Source organism: Gymnoscopelus microlampas (assembly GCF_963454915.1).
Source record: "Gymnoscopelus microlampas genome assembly, chromosome: 24".
Classification (NCBI taxonomy): domain Eukaryota; kingdom Metazoa; phylum Chordata; class Actinopteri; order Myctophiformes; family Myctophidae; genus Gymnoscopelus; species Gymnoscopelus microlampas.
In genome coordinates this window covers 10,659,465-10,683,597 of record NC_139961.1, presented here as the reverse complement: position 1 = coordinate 10,683,597, position 24,133 = coordinate 10,659,465, and the positions used below count along the sequence as shown (strand labels likewise).

General features: G+C 42.3%; 2 protein-coding genes across 2 annotated transcripts in view; one reads left to right on the top strand and one right to left on the bottom strand.

Annotated features, from left to right (window-relative positions):
• The first annotated feature begins 496 nt into the window (after positions 1 to 496).
• Positions 497 to 14,528, top strand: LOC311040502 (tubulin alpha chain-like). Its single transcript, XM_084050827.1, has 4 exons — positions 497 to 636; positions 10,736 to 10,958; positions 12,105 to 12,253; positions 13,025 to 14,528. Exons 1-4 carry the CDS (start codon positions 634 to 636, stop codon positions 13,997 to 13,999), a joined length of 1,350 nt encoding a protein of 449 aa, XP_083906953.1. The 5' UTR covers positions 497 to 633; the 3' UTR covers positions 14,000 to 14,528.
• Positions 14,529 to 20,045: 5,517 nt separating this feature from the next.
• LOC311040540 (inactive dipeptidyl peptidase 10-like) overlaps positions 20,046 to 24,133 on the bottom strand; it is a gene marked incomplete at both ends in the record, with an annotated part of 104,540 nt that continues 100,452 nt past the window's right edge. Inside the window, 3 exons of the mRNA XM_084050871.1 lie at positions 20,046 to 20,171; positions 20,611 to 20,684; positions 21,070 to 21,142. Of these exons, the coding sequence (XP_083906997.1) occupies positions 20,046 to 20,171; positions 20,611 to 20,684; positions 21,070 to 21,142 (273 nt within the window). The remainder of the gene's footprint in view (positions 20,172 to 20,610; positions 20,685 to 21,069; positions 21,143 to 24,133) is intronic.

The window sequence follows — 24,133 nt, the reverse complement described above, 5'->3', positions numbered from 1 at the left end:
AGGGACCACCATCCTGACTAAGAGCAACCTGGGGACCACCATTATTGTGTGGTGTGGGTGGGTCCATCATAGACCCACCCCACACAATAGTGGTGGGGGGTTCATGCACCGCAGGGAGCTGGAGAAAATAGCTATAATATCAATATAATATCTAATAAAATACAGTGATTTTGTTTGAATATGATGGAATATGATTAAGGATTACTGTGATTATGGTAAGCTCACATTTCATATCACACACACCATACAGTAAGAACTCCTGTAAGTTATTAAAAGTTAAACAAAAAACAAACAAAAAAAAGTTAAAACAAAAACGTTTTTTTTAAATGTATTTCTAAGCATGGCCAGGGACCACCTGCAATACCTCTGCGGACCACCGGTTGAAAACCCCTGGCCTAGTTGCATCTTTTGGGCTTTGTTTTTCATAGACCACAGTTGCTTGTTTCTCTCGCAATTCCCTGGCAACGCCGGGCATAAATAGCAAAGCGCGTGCCGGCGTCAAGAACATTCTTCTCACAGAGACATCACATCATAGGTGCTACACTGTGAGGAAACAGAGAAAAGAAACCAACCAGCCCTTAAATCCTTTCTATTTCACAACGAGGACAAAACCCCCGACAATAAGAAGACAAAATGGTGAGTCTTCGTCGAATACGCGTCGAATAATAAAGCAGTAGTCCGTGTAAAAAGAAAGAAAAGAAAGAAAATGCAAGTTGCTGAGTTTTTCCCTCCTTTTAATGCAACACACACACACACACACACACACACACACACACACACACACACACACACAGCAGGGCCCACTCACTCACATCACCGACCACGTTATTATTATTACAATACGTTAACGCAATATATAACGCAATAATAATGTAACTACGAATTACACGAACGTCTCACGACTTAAATGTCGTCTTAAATCTCATTAATATCCGTTAAACATCGTCCTTTTTTTGTCGACGCAGTGCCATTATTTCAAGCTGCGTACATGCATTTTGCTAAAAACGTTATAACGGGAAATGTGTCCGTGCAGAATTGTGTTGTTGTGGTAGTGTACGCAGTATGTGGGTGTGTGTGTGTGTGTGTGTGTGTGTATGGGGTGGTGGGGGGGAGAGAGACATTGTAACTGTGGAGAGAGAGAGAGAAAGCCGGGTGGTTGTAAGGCCTAATGTTAATGTTATACCCGTCCAGTAGTGGTGTGACATAATAATATGGACTCTGGTCGACTCTAAAGGTTTATTTGTCCCTTTTTTAACCGGTTGTTACATACGGATGTGCATCACAGCGCCGTCTGTAATACGGCTATTTAGTTCCATTCGCTGCAGTGCAGATGAGTGATTTACAGTGTTCTATTACATGGGCCGGCGTTGCCAGGTTTTGTGAGAGAAACAAGCAACCAACCCGAGGTCTAGGAAAACGAGCCCAAAAAGAAGCAACTAGGGCACTAGGCCATTAGGAGCACCTTGAACCTTTTGCATGCTGTATACTCTGAAAATAGCCGATCTACAAGCTTGAGCTACATGTGTGAGCTTGTAGATCTGCTATTTTCAACAACAACAAAAATTGAAATAAAATGTGGAATATTTTGAATATTTATTGAAACATTCTAACAAATATGGTACTGGGTAACGGGGCTCCCTGGCACTAAACATGTTCAGATGTGGTGGGTTAAGGACAAATCCATATTAATTTGGGGGTCCATGACGTGAACACATTTTTAGAACTATTTTACATTTGAAAACTTGTCAAACTGACTGGTTAAAATAATAAAATAAAAAAAGTGAAGCAAGCCCAAATAAGCCAGTGCACTTTTAGAAACGAGCCCCCCCCAAAAAAAAACCCGCAACCCACCAATATTTACAGGCAACTTTGGAGAAAAAGAAGCCCAGAACTCGCTTATAATGAGCCGACATGGCAACACTGTACATGGCACATCTTATCCGTGTGAAATGGCTGATTCACCAGCTGTTAAAAAAAGAGGGAGTCGCCCTCTCTGTGTGTGTGAGAGGCTAGCCTCATTCTGCGTCTATGGCAAAGGGGAAAAACGTCGTCTAAACTCTGATTTAGCCTCCTAACGGGTACATTTTGAATAATATCTGACTGTTGTACATCACGATGTGACTCGACAATGCGGCAAAAATCGAGTCGATCCGGATGTATAAGGGAGGAGACGTTGAGGCGGGGCGCCGTGTAATCCCTGAGAGAAGAAGGAGGTTATGCGAGGACAGACACACGAGGAACCGTTACTGTCAACGTCTATGGTCCGACGTGATTTACAGACAGACAGACAGACAAGAGTCGTTACTAGGCGCAAAAAGAGCCGATCTACAAGCTCACAGACAGACTAATCTGGGATGCGATGGGAGCTCGCGTAGGCCCTGGATCTGCTATTTTTAGGCAGGCTACAAAGGGGGGGAATTAAAGGTTTATTCCACCATCATGGACATTATGTAACGCAGAGATTTTTAAACGTAGCGTTGGGTGGTGGTGTGTGTAATGCAGCACCACCTTTAAAACAACCTTTGTTGTGTGTAATGCAGAGGTTTTAAATCGTGTAACGTTGGTGTAATGACTCAGTTATTCCTATTCCAATGTTCCTAAACAATTGGGGGGTGGGTGAGGCATCTTGACACCATTTTGAATGGTATAATATATTATTGTGGGACAGAGGTGGCAACTGGATGGAAAATAATAACGGTTTAATGTGCTCCCATTCCCAATGACGCACAACAGTTTAAATGCTTTCATGCTTCCTCCCCCCCTCAGGGTGTTATGGCAGGAAGCTGAGAGGGGTGGCACTTGTTTGTATGAGAGAGAGATGGCGAAAGTAATGGATGATGATGACTCTCTGCTATGTATTCTAGGAGCAACTGACATGTTACGGCGAATGAACACATTCAGAATGGTTAGCCCCACAGCCTAGAAATGTTATAGGTCATGTGAGTCTAAGCCATGAACCAGATGAACCTGTTTAACTCACAGAACGAGTACAAGCGTCACCGCTTACATTATTTTTCACTTAAAGGAGTAGTTCACCCCAAAAAATGGCTTATTTTCTATCAATTACACACCCCATGAAGCATTGAATTCATGGAGATTTTTTTAGTTTTTTTTGTCACATTCCTAAGCCAATAATTTGATGATAATAATGAAGATGCTAATGTATCCGATAGGAGACACAAAGGAGACTCTTTGTGTCTCCTACCAGAGAGAGACCGCTGATTATCAAATTATTATTGGCATAGGAATGTAATAAAAACAAAACAAAAATCACCATGAATTCAATGCTTCATGGGGTGTGTAATTGATAGAAAATAAGTCATTTTTTTGGGTGAACTACTATACTTGAGGACACATTTCTGGATCGACTTCAAACGACCACCACGGTGCATTAGATTAAATGGGGCGGACGGACGCAGCCTCAATACCCTCTTGAATGCTGACTAATACACGTTAACAATAGCACTGACTGTGCCATACATAGTGAAAAGCCCCGCTCAGTCAAAATGGCCACGGCATGCAGTATGAAAAGCCAGACCCGTTTATTTTCTTTTACACTAATGCAAATGTGTCGCGGTGATGATTTATCGGTGGTCGGCACTGTTAAGCCAGTACCACGCTTGCAAGAAGATCCTGTTTTTTACAACACAACCGGGGCCTTTCAGTGTGCTGTGTGTGTGGAGGTTGTGTGTTCTCCTTGTGTGTTCACGTGGATTTCCTCTCGGGGACAGAGACACTCTTTTGCCGGTGTCCTTGACCACGGCACTTAAGCCTATTTTATACTGTGTGTGTGTGTGAGCCAAGCCATGGCTCATGGTGGCTCATAGCTCTGTACTAGATACTCACACAGCTCACACAGTATAGATTACACGTTAGAGCTGGGTGCCCTCTGCCCCCCCCGCCCCCACCCCCCTAAGAGTTAGGATGGGTTAAATCAGTGATCTCCAACCTTTGTCATGCCAAGGACCCCTAAATTGATATACACTTGGCTGCGGACCCCCACCTGAAAATGTTTTGTGTCAGGCACCCCCAGAAGCAAAGATTTGATTTAAAAAATAATCGCTTTAAAAAAAATAAATATATATACTCAAAGATATACACACAATTTTCAAGACTTTTCAAGAAATAGCAGATCTACAAGCTCATAGCGCGGCACTATGAGCTATATCTGCTATTTTTTAATAGCCAAAGCTAAGTGGTTAAAATGATTGTGACACTAGGTTAACTAATTTAGCTGGGGACCCCTGGTACCCCCCCCCCCCCCCCCTCCCAATGGTCCCCGGACCACTGCTTGAGAACCTTAAATGCAGGGGATACATAACAGGTACGCGTTCAGTGTAACTAAACTGAATCTAAATCACAGATGGGATTAGTGCCGGGAGGTCGCTGGAGGTGAGTAAATGGGTGGTAAATGAGAAGCACTGCGCCGGTCAGAGCCCCGCCTGTAATTCTTTTTTTAAAGCACTTGAAAGACGTCATATCCCCGGTATCATCTGCATGCTGGCGAATAAAAATCGGGGTCAGTGGGCTGGAATAGCAGCTGGAAAACATCCATGCATGCGCCGTGTATTGGGGTTGAGTGATTGAAATAGCTAGCCGCTGACCTAGCTGCCATGCCCATAGTTGGCACTCCCATATTCCTGTGCAATGTCACTGCCCGACCCCCCCCCCCCCCCTTAGGTTTATGGAAAATAGTTGTTGACCTCACACACAACCGCAATAACATTCAACTTTTAATAATTACAATTTAGTCATTTAGCAGACGCTGTTAACCCAGAGCGATTTAACAGTAAGCAAGGTAAACACGGTAATACATCAAATGCATAGACAGGGTATAACATAGGTAAACCATTATATTTAAAAAAAAATGCACATAGGGCTGTTATGATTTCAAATTTAAGTTGACGATTAATTGTCACTCAAATAATTCCGATTAACGATTTGGAAGTGTGTTTGGCATTGAACATTGGGACGTATTAATAAAAACATTATTTCTTTCATGTCGCGTTGTAAGCTTGTGGATCTGCTATTTCTGCTTTCTTTAATGTTTGAAAATGTATGAACATTTTTCAACATGGAAACGATAATGACTACCTCAAATAATGGTGATTAGGCGATTATTTAATAATTATGACAGGCCTACATGTACATTGAAACTATACAAACAATAGGATGCCAGGTCAACAAATGAACCACCTGGCATCCGTCTAAATAACATGCCATCTAGATAACATTTTAACCTTTGCATAAGACTACATGGTCGTCAGGGCCTAGGGGGGCAAAAGTGCCAGCGGCTAAAGTGGAGCCTGAAGCAATTTGATCTGATATTATTGACTCCTAAAATAACGTGGTAAAATCCTCCATTAATTCTCACTTGGATGGTGTGTGAAGGAACAGGGGGTTCCAAGTGGATTTGAATCCACTCTTGGGAGTTAAATACACACAGAGGATTTCACAGTGCCGCAGACGTCTGTGTACCAAAAGGGTTTGTCAACACCCCAGGCAGTAGCATGAGTCCTTCCACAGAGGGCATAGTTATATTTTGCCAGCACTAGTTTAGTGTGTGTGTGTGTGTGTGTGTGTGCGTGCGCGCGTGTGTGTGTGTGCGTGTGTGTGTGTTTGTGTGTATTCTCATATTACCAGTTGCAGCTGGTCCCTTTTTGTTAACCCTTAACCAAAATGATAATGAAATCACTGTGGAAAGAGTGAAATATCCTTCTACTACTTGGATATTAACTGTTACTTTTCAGGATTCAAATTCCAAAAGCATCAAAAGTTGCAGATCTACAAGGTCGAAACGCGGCGCGAATGCTTTTGTGTGATGCTATAGTATGGATCAAGTAGGGCGTTAATTTACCAAAAAAAAACACACAAAGTTAGAATATGGAGATGGGAGGTTTCTGCCCGACAGCAACAATATCTAAAATGACACAGATGCTTTCCCGGATTGAAAGGTATAACGACATTATAGGCTTTCCAGGTCTTAATGGGTTAAACTTACACAATTGAAATGGCAATAAATGCATTATAAATGTGGTTATAATGCATTTTAGATCCGGCCTTAATATAGTTCTTATGACATTATGGTCACATCCTGAGTAGTCTTGCATCATGCATGGCAAGATGATCAGAGATCTCTGCCTACTGGTGTGCAGTGATGTGTCGTTCGTGATCGATTCCTTCAAAAGAACTAGTTCATTGATGTGAAACGTGAACGAACCCCGTTCTCTTCCCGAAACTGTTATGTTAACGCTTTCGTTGTGCCGCGCTACAAGCTTGTAGATCTGCTATTTTTGAAAAATTTAGATTTTTTTTGCAAATCTTTGAATATATATATTTTTAAAGCAAACATTTGTAACTCAAATCTTTGCTTCTGGGGGTCCCTGGAACAAAGTATTTTGAGATGGGGGTCCATGGCCAAATAAATATCCATTTTGGGGTCCTTGACATGAAAAAGTTTCAGAACCACTGACATAGCAACATAGGTTTTTTCAAAAAACTGTTGTCTAAAGGATTTAGAAGACATTTTGTAGAATCGGAACCTCAGGCCTTAATGGGTTCAACTGGGTGGAAACAATTCCCGCGGGGGGGGAGCAGCCTCACAAAATCAATGCAAAGGCTTTAGGTTGGTCCTTCCTGTTGGGCGGGTATCGGGGGTTGGTTGTCAAAGCAGTGAGCGTAGGTTTGTTAGTGCTGGTGTTCTCTGCCATTTAAGCCCATAACATTGAATATAGATTTCCCCAGACGTATCAGCAGATGGACATCTCCGATCCTCTGGATAATATTATGCAAGACTACATCCTGACTGAGAGATGCTGAAGATAGATTTCAGCTGAATTGTCTTTTTTGTAGCCTTCTATAAATAGGGAAGACTATTGATCCCTGTGTGTTGTTTGATACTTGTCACAACCGTGCGCCTGATAGTTTCCATGACTGGTAGTTATGCATGATGCTTCTGCTTTTTTACCATATATCCATACTGTGAGTGTAACCATGTCAGTGTGACTAATATGCACTACCATCCCTCTCAAGTTCAGTAGTGCTCTCCAAAGTGGTGAGCATCTTTTCTTTCTAAGAAACCTCATGAAATATTTACTTGAGAGAGGTTGTATGAGTGGACCATACAGTATTACTGTAGGCTACGAAAAAGTGGTTGAGTACAATACTTTTTTCAAAAATAGCAGATCTACAAGCTCATAGCGCGGCACCGAGTGTGAAATGTGTGAAAATCTTTGAATATAGATATTCTTTTAAAGCCAACACTTCTAACTCAAATCTTTGCTTCTGGGTGTCCCTGGAACAAGATATTTTGAGATGGGCGTCGACGGCCAAATGCATATAATTTTGGGGGTCCTTGACATGAAATAGATTGAGCACCACTGAGAGAAACATACGTTTTTCAGAATACTGTTGGGATTTAGAAGACATATTTTGCAGAATCGGCCTCAGGCCTTAATGGGTTAATGTGCCACAAGGCTTTGGTTGAATGACGACATCAAAACAAGATTTGTATGAATCCAATTTTGAGGGCAGGGCAACACCTAATTTTGAATGCTGTAATTCAAAAGTGCATTTGTTTTGCTTATGTTAAAATGTGACATTATCAAACGATAAATATGTTTAATGAATGTTGGAAACCATTGTTTCAAGTTGAACATCTATACATTTAATTTCAGTCTGCTAACAGTAGAAAGGATCCCAGAGCATTGCAATCATATCTGGATTTGAATGCTAGACCATGAATATTATACCAAGTACAGCTAAAACGGTAACTAGCTACTTCCTCCTGCAAATGCCATTCAGGACAAACCTGATTGTCTAGATACGAACTATTATGTCAATATCAGAAGTTGTTCCTTATCTGTTGCCCCGCCTTTAAAGAGTGGCCAGTTATATTTCATTTGTACATTTTGAAAACCTCACCTGCTATTCTTGTCCAATGCGCTCATATTTTTCACACACATAATATTGACCCCTCCCTACCAACGTAAACGTGTTTCTTCCCACTCCAGCTCAGTTTATGAAACAGGACAGACAGGCCGGTTAGCCTGCAGCCAAGCTCTCTCATCACACCAGACATCAGTCATAAATGATAAGCGAGTGCACTTGTCCTTTCGTCTTTCCCTCCGCCATTCACTGGGAGGGAGCTGGAAATGTTTGAGCAGGGTGTGGACGTATATTACCAGTGGTGTAAAGTAACTAAGTACATGTACTCGAGTACTGTACTCGAGTACAATTTTGAGGCTTTTTATTTTACTGGAGTATTTCCAATTTTCAGTACTTTTACTTCTACTCCACTACATCTCAGAGGCAAATATTGTACTTTTACTCCCCTATAATTATTTGAAAACTTTAGTTACTAGTTACTTTGCAGGTATAAATTATTACATTATAAAAAATGCGTGAACCACTTTAGCCCTATTTTATACATAGGATATTTGAAAATAGCAGATCTACAAGCTCACAACGCGTCGCGATGCAACACGTTGTGAGCTTGTAGATCTGCTATTTTCAAACATTTTAGCACTTTTACTTTTGGTACTTTAAGCACATTTTGATGCTAATACTTTTGTACTTTTACTCAAGCACATTTTTAATTCCGGACTTTAACTCGTAACAGAGTACGTCTACATTGCAGTATTGATACTTTTACTTAAGTAAAACATTTTAGTACTTTTTCCACCACTGTGTACTACAGTACTTTGGCCCTTATATGAGCTTTGACAGGGGGGGTGTTGGCATCACTGCTTCCTTGTTCAGTCATCAGTCTGGACTGCACCACGTGACGCGTCTGTGTGATTCGGTTGGCATGGGGTGCATCCTAGCCATAGGAACCGGTTGACCTCAGCTTGTCGCAGAAGTCCAGTGCCCTTTCTTTTAGCTGACTTTGCCTCCTGCCATCGAAACAAAAACAAACATACTCCTCCACGCGCTAAACCCATTTAAAACCGGGAACGCATCTGTGTGTAACCACTTAAACCATTATTTTATACTTTGGATATTCAGAAATAGCAGATCATACAAGCTCATAGCGCGAGTGCCGTGCTATGAGCATGTATATCTATCTGCTACGTTTTGAAAAATTGTGGGAAATTAGTGAAAATCTTTTGAACATTTGTAACTCAAATCTCTGCTGGGGGTCCCTGGAACAAAATATTTTGAGATGGGGGTCCGCGGCCAAATGCATATCATTTTGGAAGGTCCTTCACATGAAAAAGTATGAGAACCAGACTGATATAGCAATATACGTTTTTTTCAAGTTACAAATGTTCGCTTTAAAATATATATATTCAAAGATTTGCACAAATGTTCCAAGATTTTTCAAAAATAGCAGATCTACAAGCTCATAGCGCGGCACTCGGTGCCGCGCTATGAGCTTGTAGATCTGCTATTTTTTGAATGGCCCAAAGAAATCCAAAAATGACACGGATGCGTTCCCGGTCTTAATGACTTAAATGCTGACTAATTAAAATTACCTGATCAAGTGCCTGGTCTTTAATGGGAAAAAAAACCTGCAACTCATGCCACATGCCTGTCTGCACACACACACACACACACACACCAAAGTGCCCTAAATAGATCGTGCCATATGTGCAAAGCCGTTCAGGCTGGCATGGTGTATAGATGTTGCTAACAATGCTGGCCTAGATGCCCCGGAGCGAAGGACAGAGTCCTGCCAGGAACAAGCGGCGTTTGTGTCACTGGCCACATTCAGTGCATTGAGGTCACAATGCAAATTTGTGGCAAACTCATGACTGGCACAGAATTTCACTGTAGCCCCGTTTGATCATAGCTGCCGGGTACTCTGCCCCCTGCTGGTGATAAACAGACACTGGCATGATGGGGTGGATCTCTCTGTGCCCTGTAGCAATGCAGCATGCTTGTGCGCAGACTAGAGAGAAATGGCTCTCTCGTTATTTAACCGTGTCATGGCCTGGCAATGTTTTTGTATAGCAAAAAAATAATTTGAATCGAGTTTTCTTCCAACAGTTAACTACTGCATGTTAGCACACCTTGTTCTATGAACTGAACGCCTTTTTCTATCCACACTTTGATTTCATTTGTTGCCATTATCACGACCTTTAAATAAGTAAAATCTACATTTGATTTCATTTGGTGCTATTATCAATACCTTTAAATAAGTAAAATCTACATTTGATTTCATTTGGTGCTATTATTCAGACATGCAAAAGTGTCACTTTTCAGCTACAGTCACCTTTTTGAACCCAAATAGGGCAATTGTGTGACACCTGACCCGAAAGAAAACAACATGTTGTCACCTTTTTCACTGTTTGCTGTTTGCATGCCTGTATTATCATTCCCTCTAACTGAATAAATCATATCCTACACATTAGTCATTTTGTGCCATGAGTTTCAGACGAGTGTCATTTTGGAATTAATCTCTTTATTCATTTTTTTAATATATGCTGCTGTGTCCACATATTCTGGGTTACCGAGATGACCAAATGTCCCCTTTGGGATCAGTAAAAGTATATTTCTTTAGGGTTTTCTGCTTTTATATTTTGGATAGTATAGTAAAGACAGACAGGAAACGGGGAGAGAGAGACCGGGAGTGACACGCCGCAAAGGCACGGGAATCGAACCCACGACTCGCTGTCAGGCTGCAGGCGGCTGTAGTATGCGCCTTAACCAGTCCAGATCAGTAGATGTTTTGACCACCATTCCTCACCTTTTCTCCATCCTTTGTGTGTTTTTTTTCCTCCTCCCTGTGCAGCGTGAATGTATCTCAGTCCATGTGGGGCAGGCCGGTGTCCAGATGGGCAACACGTGTTGGGAGCTGTACTGTCTGGAGCACGGCATCCAGCCCGACGGTCAGATGCCCAGCAACAAGCCCATCGGGGGCCACGACGACTCCTTCACCACGTTCTTCAGTGACACCGGCGCCGGGAAGTACGTCCCCCGAGCCATCTTCGTGGACCTGGAGCCCACGGTTATCGGTGAGTTGTAGTTGGAACGGGACGGACCCCAAACACACAGGGTTCCAAAACGCACCCAAGAGTAGTGTTGATTTTTGACAGCAAATTTTGATTCAGTTTTAGTCATAGTCTTTTGAATCAAATTCCATTTAGTTTTAGTCATATTTTAGTCATCTGAAATGTTTTACTGTTAGTCTAGTTTTAGTCGACTAAATATCATAAGATTATAGTCGACTAAATCTACATTTGATTTAGTCGACTAAAATGTATTTCGGCGGTGGCTTGATGGCGTCGTAATGGCTGATTTTACACTTGGTTGCATGCTGAAAATAGCCGATCTACAAGCTCACAACGCGTCGCAGCGCAACGCGTTGTGAGCTTGTAGATCTGCTATTTTCAGAGCGCAACACCTGAGCGCAACCAAGCATAAAATGACTTGTCGTTTAGTTCTACTGGATCTCTTCTCCACTCGTCCCTCCCTAACATTTTAGTCTAGTTTTTATTTGTGACGAAATTGTCAATACATTTAGTCTTAGTCATCATAGCTTAGTTTTTTATTCAGTTTTCGTCAGTGAAAAAAGGTAGTCGAAGAACATTCTTCGTCATAGTTTTCTTAGTCGACAAAATCAACACTGCCCAAGAGAAAGGATGCGTTTCAGGATAATAACGCATGGATGGCATGGATATTTTAGATGGCTTGATTATCAAAGAATGATTTGAATACATGAAACCTGGATGTAATACTTAATATCTCCATGGATTAACGTTCTCAATGTAATGGATGCCCTAAGCTCCGTGGATTAACGTTCTCAATGAAATGGATGCTTTTTATCTCCATGGATTAAAGTTCTCAGTCGACTTATTTCAGTCATTCGGATTCCATAGAAGCCAGCATGTCTTCTATGGAAGCATGTTGCGCAGCGAAAATAGCCGATCTACAAGCCCTCAATGCGTCTAGATCGGCTATTTTCGGTCATTATTTTAAGATTGGAGCATTTGTAGAGGTCAAACTAGCAATATGTTCTGTATTCCATAAAAAAAAGCATCTTCCATAAAATCTTAAGGACTGAACATTTTTCAGTCGTGAGATATAATTTTTGCTTTAATCCACGTATTCTCTCATTTTGACACGTTTATAACCGTTGTTTCTCTCTCTCTCTCTCCTAGATGAGGTCCGTACAGGAACCTACCGACAGCTGTTCCACCCCGAGCAGATGATCTCGGGCAAGGAGGACGCGGCCAACAACTACGCCCGTGGTCACTACACCATCGGCAAAGAAGTCATCGACTCCGTGCTGGACAGAATCCGCAAACTGGTGAGAGATGGCCCGAGAAGATTTAAGTTTGCCGTGCCCGCTGGCACGACGTCGCCATGTCTGTTAGTTCTACAATGCATGCGGCCATCGTGGCGTCCCCGAGTGCGCGTCTAGCTTAAGTTTAGAATCCCAAAGATATGATTTTAAAATGTTAATGCATTAAAATCTCTTCAAAATGTGGCTTGTGTTGCAGCCTTTTGCTAAATACTAATATTCTAATCCATTGGTTATCAAAGTGGGGTCCGGGGACCCCCAGGGTTCCTTGAAGGAGTTCCAGGGGGTCCCCGCCAAAATGATGGATACCGGTAGTTAGGAACCAAATGGACCCTTATGGGTCTGTAACTCTGAGAGTGTACAAATGGAACCAAATGGACCGGGTCCATTTGGTTCCATTTGTACACTCTCAGAGTTAAATTAACATTGATTTTACAATATGAATTGGGGTCCCAGAGATAGAAATGTCATTAAATGGGGGTCCGTAGCCTAATGCATGCCAAACTGGGGGTCCTTGAAATTAAAATGGTTGAGAATCACTGCTAGTGGAGCCGTAAAAATCTTCTCTTATGGGGGTCCCTGGCATATCTTTTGAAATGGGGGTCCGCGGGCTAAAAAGTGTCAATTTGGGGGTCATTGACATGAAATGGTTTGAGAATCACTGTTCCACTGTTCTAATCTATAGTCAATATTCCAGCCCAGGTTATAGATTGTGTCAAATTATTACCTTGTTGCTTAAATTATATCATTCTTTGACGTCCTTAATTTCCTCCACAGTCGGACCAGTGCACTGGGCTCCAAGGTTTCCTGGTCTTCCACTCCTTCGGCGGAGGAACCGGCTCCGGTTTCACCTCCCTGCTGATGGAGCGTCTCTCCGTCGACTACGGGAAGAAATCCAAGCTGGAGTTCGCCATCTACCCCGCCCCTCAGGTGTCCACGGCCGTGGTGGAGCCCTACAACTCCATCCTGACCACGCACACCACCCTGGAACACTCTGACTGTGCCTTCATGGTGGACAACGAGGCCATCTACGACATCTGCCGCAGGAACCTGGACATTGAGCGTCCCTCGTACACCAACCTCAATCGCCTAATCAGCCAGATTGTGTCCTCTATCACCGCCTCTCTGCGCTTTGACGGCGCTCTGAACGTGGACCTCACGGAGTTCCAGACCAACCTGGTGCCGTACCCTCGTATCCACTTCCCTCTGGCCACCTACGCCCCGGTCATCTCCGCCGAGAAGGCCTACCACGAGCAGCTCTCCGTGGCCGAGATCACCAACTCCTGCTTCGAGCCGGCCAACCAGATGGTGAAGTGCGACCCCCGCCACGGCAAGTACATGGCCTGCTGTCTGCTGTACCGAGGCGACGTCGTGCCCAAGGACGTCAACGTGGCCATCGGCAACATCAAGACCAAGAGGAGCATCCAGTTCGTGGACTGGTGTCCCACGGGCTTCAAGGTGGGCATCAACTACCAGCCGCCCACCGTGGTCCCCGGAGGAGACCTGGCCAAGGTGCAGAGGGCCGTGTGCATGCTGAGCAACACCACGGCCATCGCCGAGGCCTGGGCCCGCCTGGACCACAAGTTTGACCTCATGTACGCCAAGAGGGCCTTCGTCCACTGGTACGTGGGCGAGGGCATGGAGGAGGGAGAGTTCTCCGAGGCCAGAGAGGACATGGCCGCCCTGGAGAAGGATTACGAAGAGGTGGGCGTCGACTCCTTTGAGGATGATCAAGAGGGAGAGGAGTACTAGGCTAGGATGTAATAACCCCCCCCCCCCCCCTTCATTGACTATAGTCACACGGTGGCCATTTTGGATAAGGTTTCTCCCACCTCTCCCCCTGAGCATGACGTAAAGAGCAAAATGGCCATTGTTTGAGTATGGTCAATGCCTGACAAATTATGGAGAGAGCTGCAGTTTAATACCCGACCAGCATGAAAACAACACGGAAACACATCTGATTAGTGACTTTTATCTCTCTCTCTGTTCAATACAAAATTGTTCACGTTGACCAACATTGTCGCTATTTCTTTCTTTCTCTTTTTTTTTAACCATGGCACTACACGTAGTCTGACAGACATGCCAAAATAAAGAAAAGAAAACTGGATGTGAATGTTTTTAGTTTATTCAATGACTGGTCTGTTAATGTCACAGTTAGTTAAAAGTTACTGCCATGCAGAAAGTTTGCCAAACTAATTCACTTCTTGGTCCGATGAAGAACCGTGCTTCCTGATGTGAAACCCCCTCCCCCCTTTCTAAATAAAATTGTTTATTAAATTCCTCTTGTTCCTACAGTATGTCGTCAACATAGCCCTAATGACAGCCCTATTATTAGTCCTGCTGAGGTATCATTGCTTCTCTGTCGGGTGGAAATCTTGAATGTCCAAAACCATTCCTTTTTTTTTTATTGTAAAAAAAGATATAATCTGCGAGCTGTGTTGTGAGCTTGTAGATCGTCTATTTTCACTGCTTTAGTGCAACACTCTTGTATAATAAAGTAGGACATTCATTTACCGGGGATGGGGGGGGGACAAAAGACATAATACATTTAAATATGGAGATGGAAGGTTTCTGCTCGACAAAAACAATGTGTACTTTGGTAATGTATTGCTGAGGCAGAGCTGTTAAGACGGAACATTCACCATTATATCTAGCATTAAGCAGTGGTGGAAAAAGTAGCAATAGTAAAAGTAGCAATACCACAACATAAAAACGCTCTGTTACAAGTAAAAGGCCTGTGTTCAAAATGTTACTGGAGTAAAAGTACAAAAGTATTGGCATCAAAATATACTTAAAAAGTACTAAACGTCCCATGTACAAAATAGGGCTTAAGTGATTCATGTATGTTTATCTACAAAGTAACTAGTAACTAAAGTTTTCAAATAATTGTAGTGGAGTAAAAGTACAATATTTGCCTCTGAGATGCAGTGGAGTAGAAGTAAAAGTACAGAAAACTGTAAATACTCCAGTAAAGTAAAAACAAATACCTACAAATTGTACTTAGTTACTTTACACCACTGGCATTAAGTAGTCAATTTATTCTATTTACTGTATTGTTATAGTTGGTTGGACAAAGGTTATGTCAGCACGTTATGTTAGGCTAGCCTAACATTGTTGAGGTTATCAGGCTGCCCATTGGAGGGGAATAAAACAATCCTGTCGGGCAGTGGCACACAAAGATGTCTAGACTAGAACACTTCAGGAGATTAGCTGGAACAATCAAGACGTGACAAACGGCACATAAAAGAACAGCCATAGTGCAGCCACAGAAAAAAATGGTGGAATTGGAGACATTTAGTACTTAATGCCTGGCATCCAAGCATCTTTTGTTCATCTATTTAATCATCAATCAACAGCTATTAGAGCTAATGCATTTTTTTGGGGGAGGAGGTTGATATCTCAAATAATCCCATCATTATTTCTATGAGGTGAGATGTGGCTGATCCACCAGTAGATGGCACTGCAGTTACACCAAGATGAGTGAAGGTGACTAGAATGACAATAAATGGACCATTGGACTAAGCCAAACACCACATCCCAATGGCCACTAGACTAGACAAATCACATTTATAAGCCATCTTGCAAGATAAACAGGCATATTTGAGATTCATTATTTACACTGATTACATAACTATCATTAATGTAGTGCAATCACCTTAAGGATGAACCCAACTGGAAGTCCCGAAGCTTAACTAGCTCCATGGAATGTAAGTATTTATTGGCAAAATGGTCTGGCCTTTTTCAGGATTTTCCTCAAAGCGTAAATGAATTAATCATGAATTTATTATGAACTGATCATTCATTCCTGGTCCTCACCATTAACTAATGGTGAAAGTCACTATGGCTTAACCAAGTGTAAAATATCGTCTCCAAAACTGTTACAGGATTCAAATTCAAATTCATCCAAAGTAGCAGATCTACAAGCTCAAAATGTGTTGCTTCAAGCTTGTAGATCTGCTACTTTTGATGCTTTTGTGTGACACTAGAGTGATGAAGTAGGGCGTTAATTTACGGGAAAAAACCCAACAGTTCAAATACGGAGATGATAGGGTTCTGCCCGACAGCAACGATCTACTTGTGTCTTCAAACCACATTTTGGCTGGAAGCTTCTATATTTTTGAGAGCCACAGGGTGGCGCTGTCCCTGTCTCCCTCTCAGCAGCCAGAGGTACAGTTGAGGACACATCTGTAATTGGTTGTGAATAATTAAAGCTCCATCTGTGAGTATAGTCTGAGTGCGGACATGGGATTCAACACAGGTCACACTTTCATATTGGCCCACTTTGCTGTGTAGACCATTGGTTCTCAAAGTGGGGTCCTCGGACCCCCAGGGGGTCCCCAGCAAAATGAGTTAATATAGCGTCACAATCACTTTAACCATAATTTTATACTTTGGCGAGCTATTCTTTCATAGAAGAATCCCTGGCACAAAATGTTTTTGAGATGGGGGTCCGCAGCCAAATACATATCACTTTTGGGGTCCTTGACATGAAACAGTTTTGGAACCACTGGTGCAGACCAACACGCACGCGCGCACGCACACGCACACGCACACACACACTCCAAAGGCACTAGTGGTCGGCTATGACACGCAAATTACAAACATAAAAATACCTAAACTTGACATGATGATTTTTAAGTGAAAACAAAAACAAAACAAAACATAAACTCAGATATTGCACAGTGTCTTTAACGTACTTTAATATTAAAACAACCAAAAATATACAATAATTATGATCATTTCCTTGTTTATCCTACAACCACATGTTAGTCATAAAAAAACAATCACAATACAACATCAGCAAAATCTGTTCCAAAAAGTTATGACTGCATTGAAGGTTTAAACCAGAGGTTCTCAAAGTTCCAGGGGGTCCCCAGCCAAAGTAGTTAATATAGCGTCACAATCATTTTAACCACTTTATCCATTTATACATTGGCTATTAAAAAAAAAGCAGATATGTAAGCTCACAGCGCGTCACTTCGTCCCACGCTCCGAGCTTGTATATCTGCTATTTTTGAGAACATTTGAAAATGTTTGGAACATTTTTAATCATTTAGATTCCTTCTTTCACATAAATCTTCTCTTCTGGGGCTCCTCTGGCACAAAATATTTTCAGATGGGGGTCCGCGGTACAAATACATATCAATTTGGGGGTCCTTGACTTTTAAAAAGTTTGAGAAGCACTGGTTTGAACAGGACCAAGGGAACATAGTTAGCCATAATACTGACACTTCATTCAGAAGTTGAAAATACATTTCATTGGCCCCAGTAGGAGCCATGCTCTCTGAACAGAGAAAGCAATCCTGCAAAGATCTTGGCTGCAGCAAAATGTTCCATTACCTTGCTGCCTCAAGCAAGATCACAGTAAGGCTGCGACTATGAATCTTATTTTCTTAGCGGATACTTTTTCAATGAATCTTGAAGCGTGTTTTTTTCAAACAGATTTTTACAAGCGACTAAATCAATCACTTAAACACTATTTTACAATTCATCACACAATGGTGGCACACAAAAATAGCAGATAATATAAGCTCACAACACGTTGCATCTGCCTTTTTTGATTAACTTTTGGAAACTTTTGGAAAAAAATTAAAAAGAATGTCTCCCCCAAAAAATACAGTAGCTGAAACAAATCACTGTGGGCCCGTTATTGTGATATCACCATAGCTGATATAGTACTGATATAGTAAAGTATTATTTTTATTTATAATGCAATAATGTGTGGTTGTCACAAACTCTCGGCATACAGTTTGAAAAGCACTGATAGAGAATGATCCAAATCGTCACATAAATGCAAATAACCGAAGCTGTTGAAGAGTTTGATACCAAATTGCTACAACATCCCCTTTTGTAAAAAAATAAATTAATAATAATAACAAAGGACTAAATAGCCCATTTAGACCTGAGGCGGAACACCTTCGAAAAACTTTAAAAACATTCATGTGGCTATATACATAGCTACATTTAACCCATTAAGACCTGAGGCCGATTCTACAAACGTCTTCTAAATCCCAACAGTTTTTTGAAAAAACGTATGTTTCTATATAAGTGGTGCTCAAACCTTTTCATGTCAAGGACCCCCAAAATCATATGTATTTGGTTGCCGACCCCCATCTCAAAATATTTTGTTCCAGGGACCCCCAGAAGCAAAGAATAGAGTTAAAAATGTTCGCTTTAAACAATATATATTGAAAGATTTGCACACATTTTTGAATAGCCAAAGTGTAAAATAATGCTTTTTAGCTCAAATGAAAAAGTGACACAGATGCGTTCCAGGTCTAAATGGGTTAAAACGACACAGAAGCTTTCCCGGATTGAAAGGTATAACAACATATCGGCTTTCCATATCTAAATGGGATGAATAAATAAATAAATACATACATAAATACATTAAATAAATACCTGAGCTCATCGTTTCTCACACATACCGTATACTGTATGATGTCATCTATAAAAGTGGTCATAATAACTTAACACGCTGCCATTGGTGGGCTATATAATAATCTACGTTATGTTTGTGCCATCAAGTAGGCCTACAGTACAGTAGGTAGGCGACCCTTTGTGAGATGGATGCCTCATTTTGGAATTAAACTCTTCAATTCAACACCGACACAGAGACAGAGCTTTGTGGTGAAATATCGGTGTTGTCGGGCAGAAACCTCCCATCTCCATATTCTAGCTTTTTGTGTTTTTTTTTTCGTAAATTAGCGCACTACTCGATCACACTACAGCGTCACACAAAAGCATCAAAAGTAGCAGATCTACAAGCTTGAAACGTGGCGCGAGGCGACGCGTTTCAAGCTTGTAGATCTGCTACTTTTGCTATTTTTACATTTTAATCCTGAAAAGTAACAGTTTTGAATATAAGGAGGTTTCCACCGTACAGAGACGATATAATGTTATGTGCTTTGTATGTAGAGAATTTATACTTCCATTTAGGCAGGGTTGGATTTCTTGGGGGGGATGGAGGGGGGGGGGGGGGACATCCTTGCCTCTGCTTTAGATATCCCCCCTCTGGTCATATTTGTTAGGGATATGTTTAAGTCTTAAGGTCATTACACACCGGCGATTATGCGAATATTAGGGTTAGGCATACCTGGTGGCGACCGTTCCGAGGTCGTGGGATTTGACCTGGGGCGAGCGTGTTTTGGGGCGAGCGTTCTTGCATTCGGCTGCATCACACCAACATGGACATGGGGATGGGACGCTCCAGCCTTCAATAACGACCCAATCAGTATATTTGCTTTTGAACTGGTTCAGAAATCCTCAGTTAAAAAGCTGCCCTAGTGTATATAAGCTTAAAGGGAAGGTTCAACATTTTGTTAATCAGTTAAAAAAAAGCCCCACAATCCAGGACATTGAAAAATGTAGTCTCACAAACAGAGATATTGTCTTTCTCAGAAATTGGCGACAGGGTCCTGTTAGCATTATATCATATTAATGCTATTCTTACATAAATTCAGTAGGAAACCATTGAACCTGGCAGAGGGGAGGGGACAAGCAATATAATCTATTCTGATAGGTCAAGAAGAAAGCAGGGTGTGGTCATAATTCCTCAAACATTGTGCTACAAAACATAAGACACACATACTGTACTGTACATACAGCATATTATATACATCACACACACACACACACACACACACACACACACACACACACACACACACACACACACACACACACACACACACACACACACACACACACACACACACACACACACACACACACACGCGCGCGTAATTTCCTGTCCGTCACAGCCTATAGCGTGCGTGTCATTTCCACAGTGTCTCTGTCACTCATCTGGTTGGTTGAGCAGCGATGATGAGTCGAGCAGGCATCCTCTGAAGTAGCCAATCAGAGAGTGGGATAACTGGAGCCGGCTGCGGTCGGACAGGAAGTGGCCCTCGTCAGGGTAGATCTGTTCACGGCCGGGAAAGAAGAGAAATACGTAACGTGGACACTATATAGACCAATTATTTTTTTACAAACATTGAGACTGGACAGGTGACTGTTTCATGTAATCAATTCCCAACAGATCCCCAAACCTGTTGTTTTAGGGTGCGCTGGTTTCAGTTCATTCAACCCCCTCTTGTGTGTTGGCTAGTGAGGTGCGCCCTAGCGAGACATATATACTTCATCGTGCAACGGTATTGCGCGCAGAGAACAGCTGACATACAAGCTTTGCGGGATGTTTGGACAAAATCAGTTTGCCTCTTGGTCGTGCTATAACTGGCCGATGTGGAGGGGGGGGGCAATGTCCACTGAGGGCAGTGAAAGAATTATTCTAGCCAAAAGATGGCGATGCACTGTAGGGTAAAGCATAGATAGACATATAAATGCATCTTTTAGGTGTTTACCTGCATGGTGTAGTTGGCACCCGTCTTTATTAGGTGTCTGATCAGCTCTGCCGAATGTTGAAAATGGACGGTTGCTGAAATGGAGGAGAGGGAAAGAAAAATCGTTTCTGTCGGGTGGAAACCTCATATGTCCAACACTGTTACTTTTTGCGGTTTTCGAGCTTGTAGATCTGCTACTTTTGATGCTTCTGTGTGACGCTTAACGTAGGGCGTTAATTTACGAAAAAAAATGTGATGTGACTCACATCCCCTTCTGGTCGCTGGGTTGGGACTTTTGTCAAATAGCGTGGCCATTTTGTCCTGAACTGCATACTCTATCTATGTTAAGGCTTCTGTAGTCTTTACTTTCCACTGGTGCCAATCAAAGGACCAGTGGCATAAGAAATGAAACCAAACCGGATTCTAAGGAATCTTTCATTTCAGAAGAAGACAAAGGTGTGTCTGTGTCTGTGTCTGTACCGTCAGCCGTTCCGTGGGCCAGAAACAAAGGTTCTCCCTGCAGTCCTTCCAGGCTGGCCAGGACTTTGGACGTCTGCACACAGAAAACACACAAAACTATTATTTTACATGCTGTACATCACTAGGCAAGCGATGAACAAAATGTAATGTAAATTATGATAGGTAATGGTATATCCATGTACATCCTCATCCAAGCATGCATTAATTCATCATGAATGTATCATGAACTGATCATTAATTCCTAATCCTCACCATAAACTCACATGAAGTCACTATGACTTAACAGAGAGTAATATGTCATTAGTTAAGGACGCTATTCCACACTGTTCCACTTCTATGCCCAGAATGAGTTAACTTCCTTAAAGATCGTATGAATTTGCATGCTCAAGTAAAGTGTGACCAATAATCAGTGATTCTAAGTAAATAAGTACATTTACTAGTACTGTACAATTTTGAGGTACTTTGCTTTACTGGAGTACTTCCAATTTTCAACACTTCTACTCCACTACATCTCAGAGGCAAATATTGTACTTTTACTCCACAACAATTATTTGAAAACGTTTAGTTACTGCAGTAGTTACTTATAGATTTTGATTATTATTACAAAACATACAGTAACCACTTCAGCCCTGTATACATTTCGCCCATTTGAAAATAGCCGATCTACAAGCTCACAGATCTTGTAGATCTGCTATTTTCAAATGATTTGTATACATTTGAAAACTTGAAATGGGACAGTCTGCGTAGTGAGTACTTTTACTTTTGGTACATTTTGATGTCAATACTTTTGTACTTTTACTCAATTACATTTTGAATTCTGGACTTTTACTAGAGTATTTCTATATTGCAGTATTGATATTTCTAAGTAAAACATTTAAGTACTTTTTCCACCACTGGAAACTACAGCTATTATGTAAGCCAAGGAGCCGGCGTATACGCTCACAGAAACACGTTTCTAAAGCCTTTTTTATCTCCTTCACATATTGTTATTCTTCTTACTAACTTCTAAAGGACACTTGAAAGTGTTGCCTGGCTCCATTCATCCTTGTTGGCCTTGGACTAAAAACATCTAGAGACTTGAGAGCCGTGTGCCTCGTACTGTTCTTTCACCATTCTTCATGTCTCCTTGTCAAATCAAAAGATAAGAGCTACTAAAGTGTTTTTCTTCTACTTTACTTTAGCTTAGAGCAGAGGGGTCTTCAACGTCTTTTCAGGCCAAGGACACCTTAGCAGTGGTGGGAAAAGTACTCAAATGTTCTTATAAGGACCGCTTACGCTAGGGGTCCCGGACCACCTGTCGAAGACCCCTGGTTTAGAATAGCCAATTATAATTTCTCCTTTGTCCCATTTTAGTCATTGTGTCAGTGAATTCCTCCTGCCACATTTCTGTGTTGTCACCGCTGTTGTACCCTCCTGGATCAAGTTGATAGTTAGCTAACTATCTGGCTTACAAAAAGGTGCGGTCCTCTCAATCATAAAGTATCTCAAGAAAACTTGAAGAGAAGAAAAGCGTGACACATGCTCTGTCCCGTTATGAGTAAATGCAGCTATACTACTTCTGCCGTAACCATTGTTAAAGGTCCTTTCACGCGGCAAGCGGCCGACGCGCCTATGTAATTCATTTTCAATGAGTTATCGTTGACGCGCGGAGACGTTGAGGGGCGGTGAGGCGAGCGGGCGCGGCCCCGTGAAATCTTCGCGCGCGTGCTCGTTCGTGCACACGCGCGCACGGGCGGCAAGAGCTGGATTGTGGTGAGCTTTTGTTTTCTCCACACCGCGCGCAGGAGGACAAAACGACAATGATCGCGGCGCGATGACCGCTGATCCGAGCGGTAACGCCCGCGTGAACCGCTTGCCGTGTGTTACGACCTTAAGGCCCAAGGGGCCAGCCTGACATATTTACAATGAGGCCAATACGGAAGAGAGACTGTATGGCACTTAATGGCACACACATAATGGCCTGTATGGCACTGTTTTACCCCTGCCGGTGTCAGAAATAATTTATCCCATCGCAAGTGGATGGGTTTTTGACAAACTTTAGACTAGATTTTCTTACCTTAATAAAAATTGTCATAAATACTATATGCTTCCAGTCGCTAGTTTAAAGTCTCCTTTCAATCATCATGATATGCGTTTTGGTAAACTATGGTCCCATTTATTTCAAAATTGACCTTAAAGTAGGTTATGCTCCAGGAGGGGCGGGATGATTTGATTGACAAGCTACACGACCAATAGCATTCATTCCCCGCCCCCCCCCCGCTCTTGATTGACAAGCTATCCAACCAATAGCATTCATTTCCGGTTGCAAAGGATATGCTGCGATATGACACGATATTGAAAGATGGCGGATTGCACACAGCTGAACAATCGGCTTCATTTTCGGTCTGTAGAAACCAATGGCGTGACGCCGTCCATTCATTTTATACAGTCTATGATCGCACCGCGATCATAGTTGTTTTGTCCTCCTGTGCGTGGGGGGGGGGGGACGGGGGGACGGACCACAATCCAGCTCTTGCTGCCCCCTGCGCGCTCTTGCGTGTGCACGAAACGAGCACGAGCGCGAGAATGTCATGGGGGCCGCGCCCGCTTGCCTCTCCGCCCCTCAAATTCCTTGCCTCTCATTGAAAATGAATTCTTCATGAAGTCCTTTCAGACAGGGGGGGGGGGGGGCGAGTCACTCGCTCGCTCCCCCACGTCTGAAGCAACCTTTAGAGAGGAAGAAAACTATTCCATTAACACAACACAACGCTATAGAGTCAAGGCCATATAAAGCAGCTTCAGATAAGCAGATGTTTTATAATCAACTTTTACTTGTTTAGTGCTTTTTGAAACAAGGTCCCACTGATGTCAGGACAGCGTCAGGACAGAGTCACTGCCCATCTTTCGCCGCAGGCTGAAAACCCACCTCTTCAGGAAACACTACCCTTCCTCTTTGTCTGGCCTACTTGTTGTTAACTAGTTGTACGAATGCTTGTTTTATTGTTGAATTGTTTATTGGATCTTGTTTAGTCAATACAATTATTTTTTTTTAGCTCCTGCTCATTTGACTACTTTGTCTCATCTG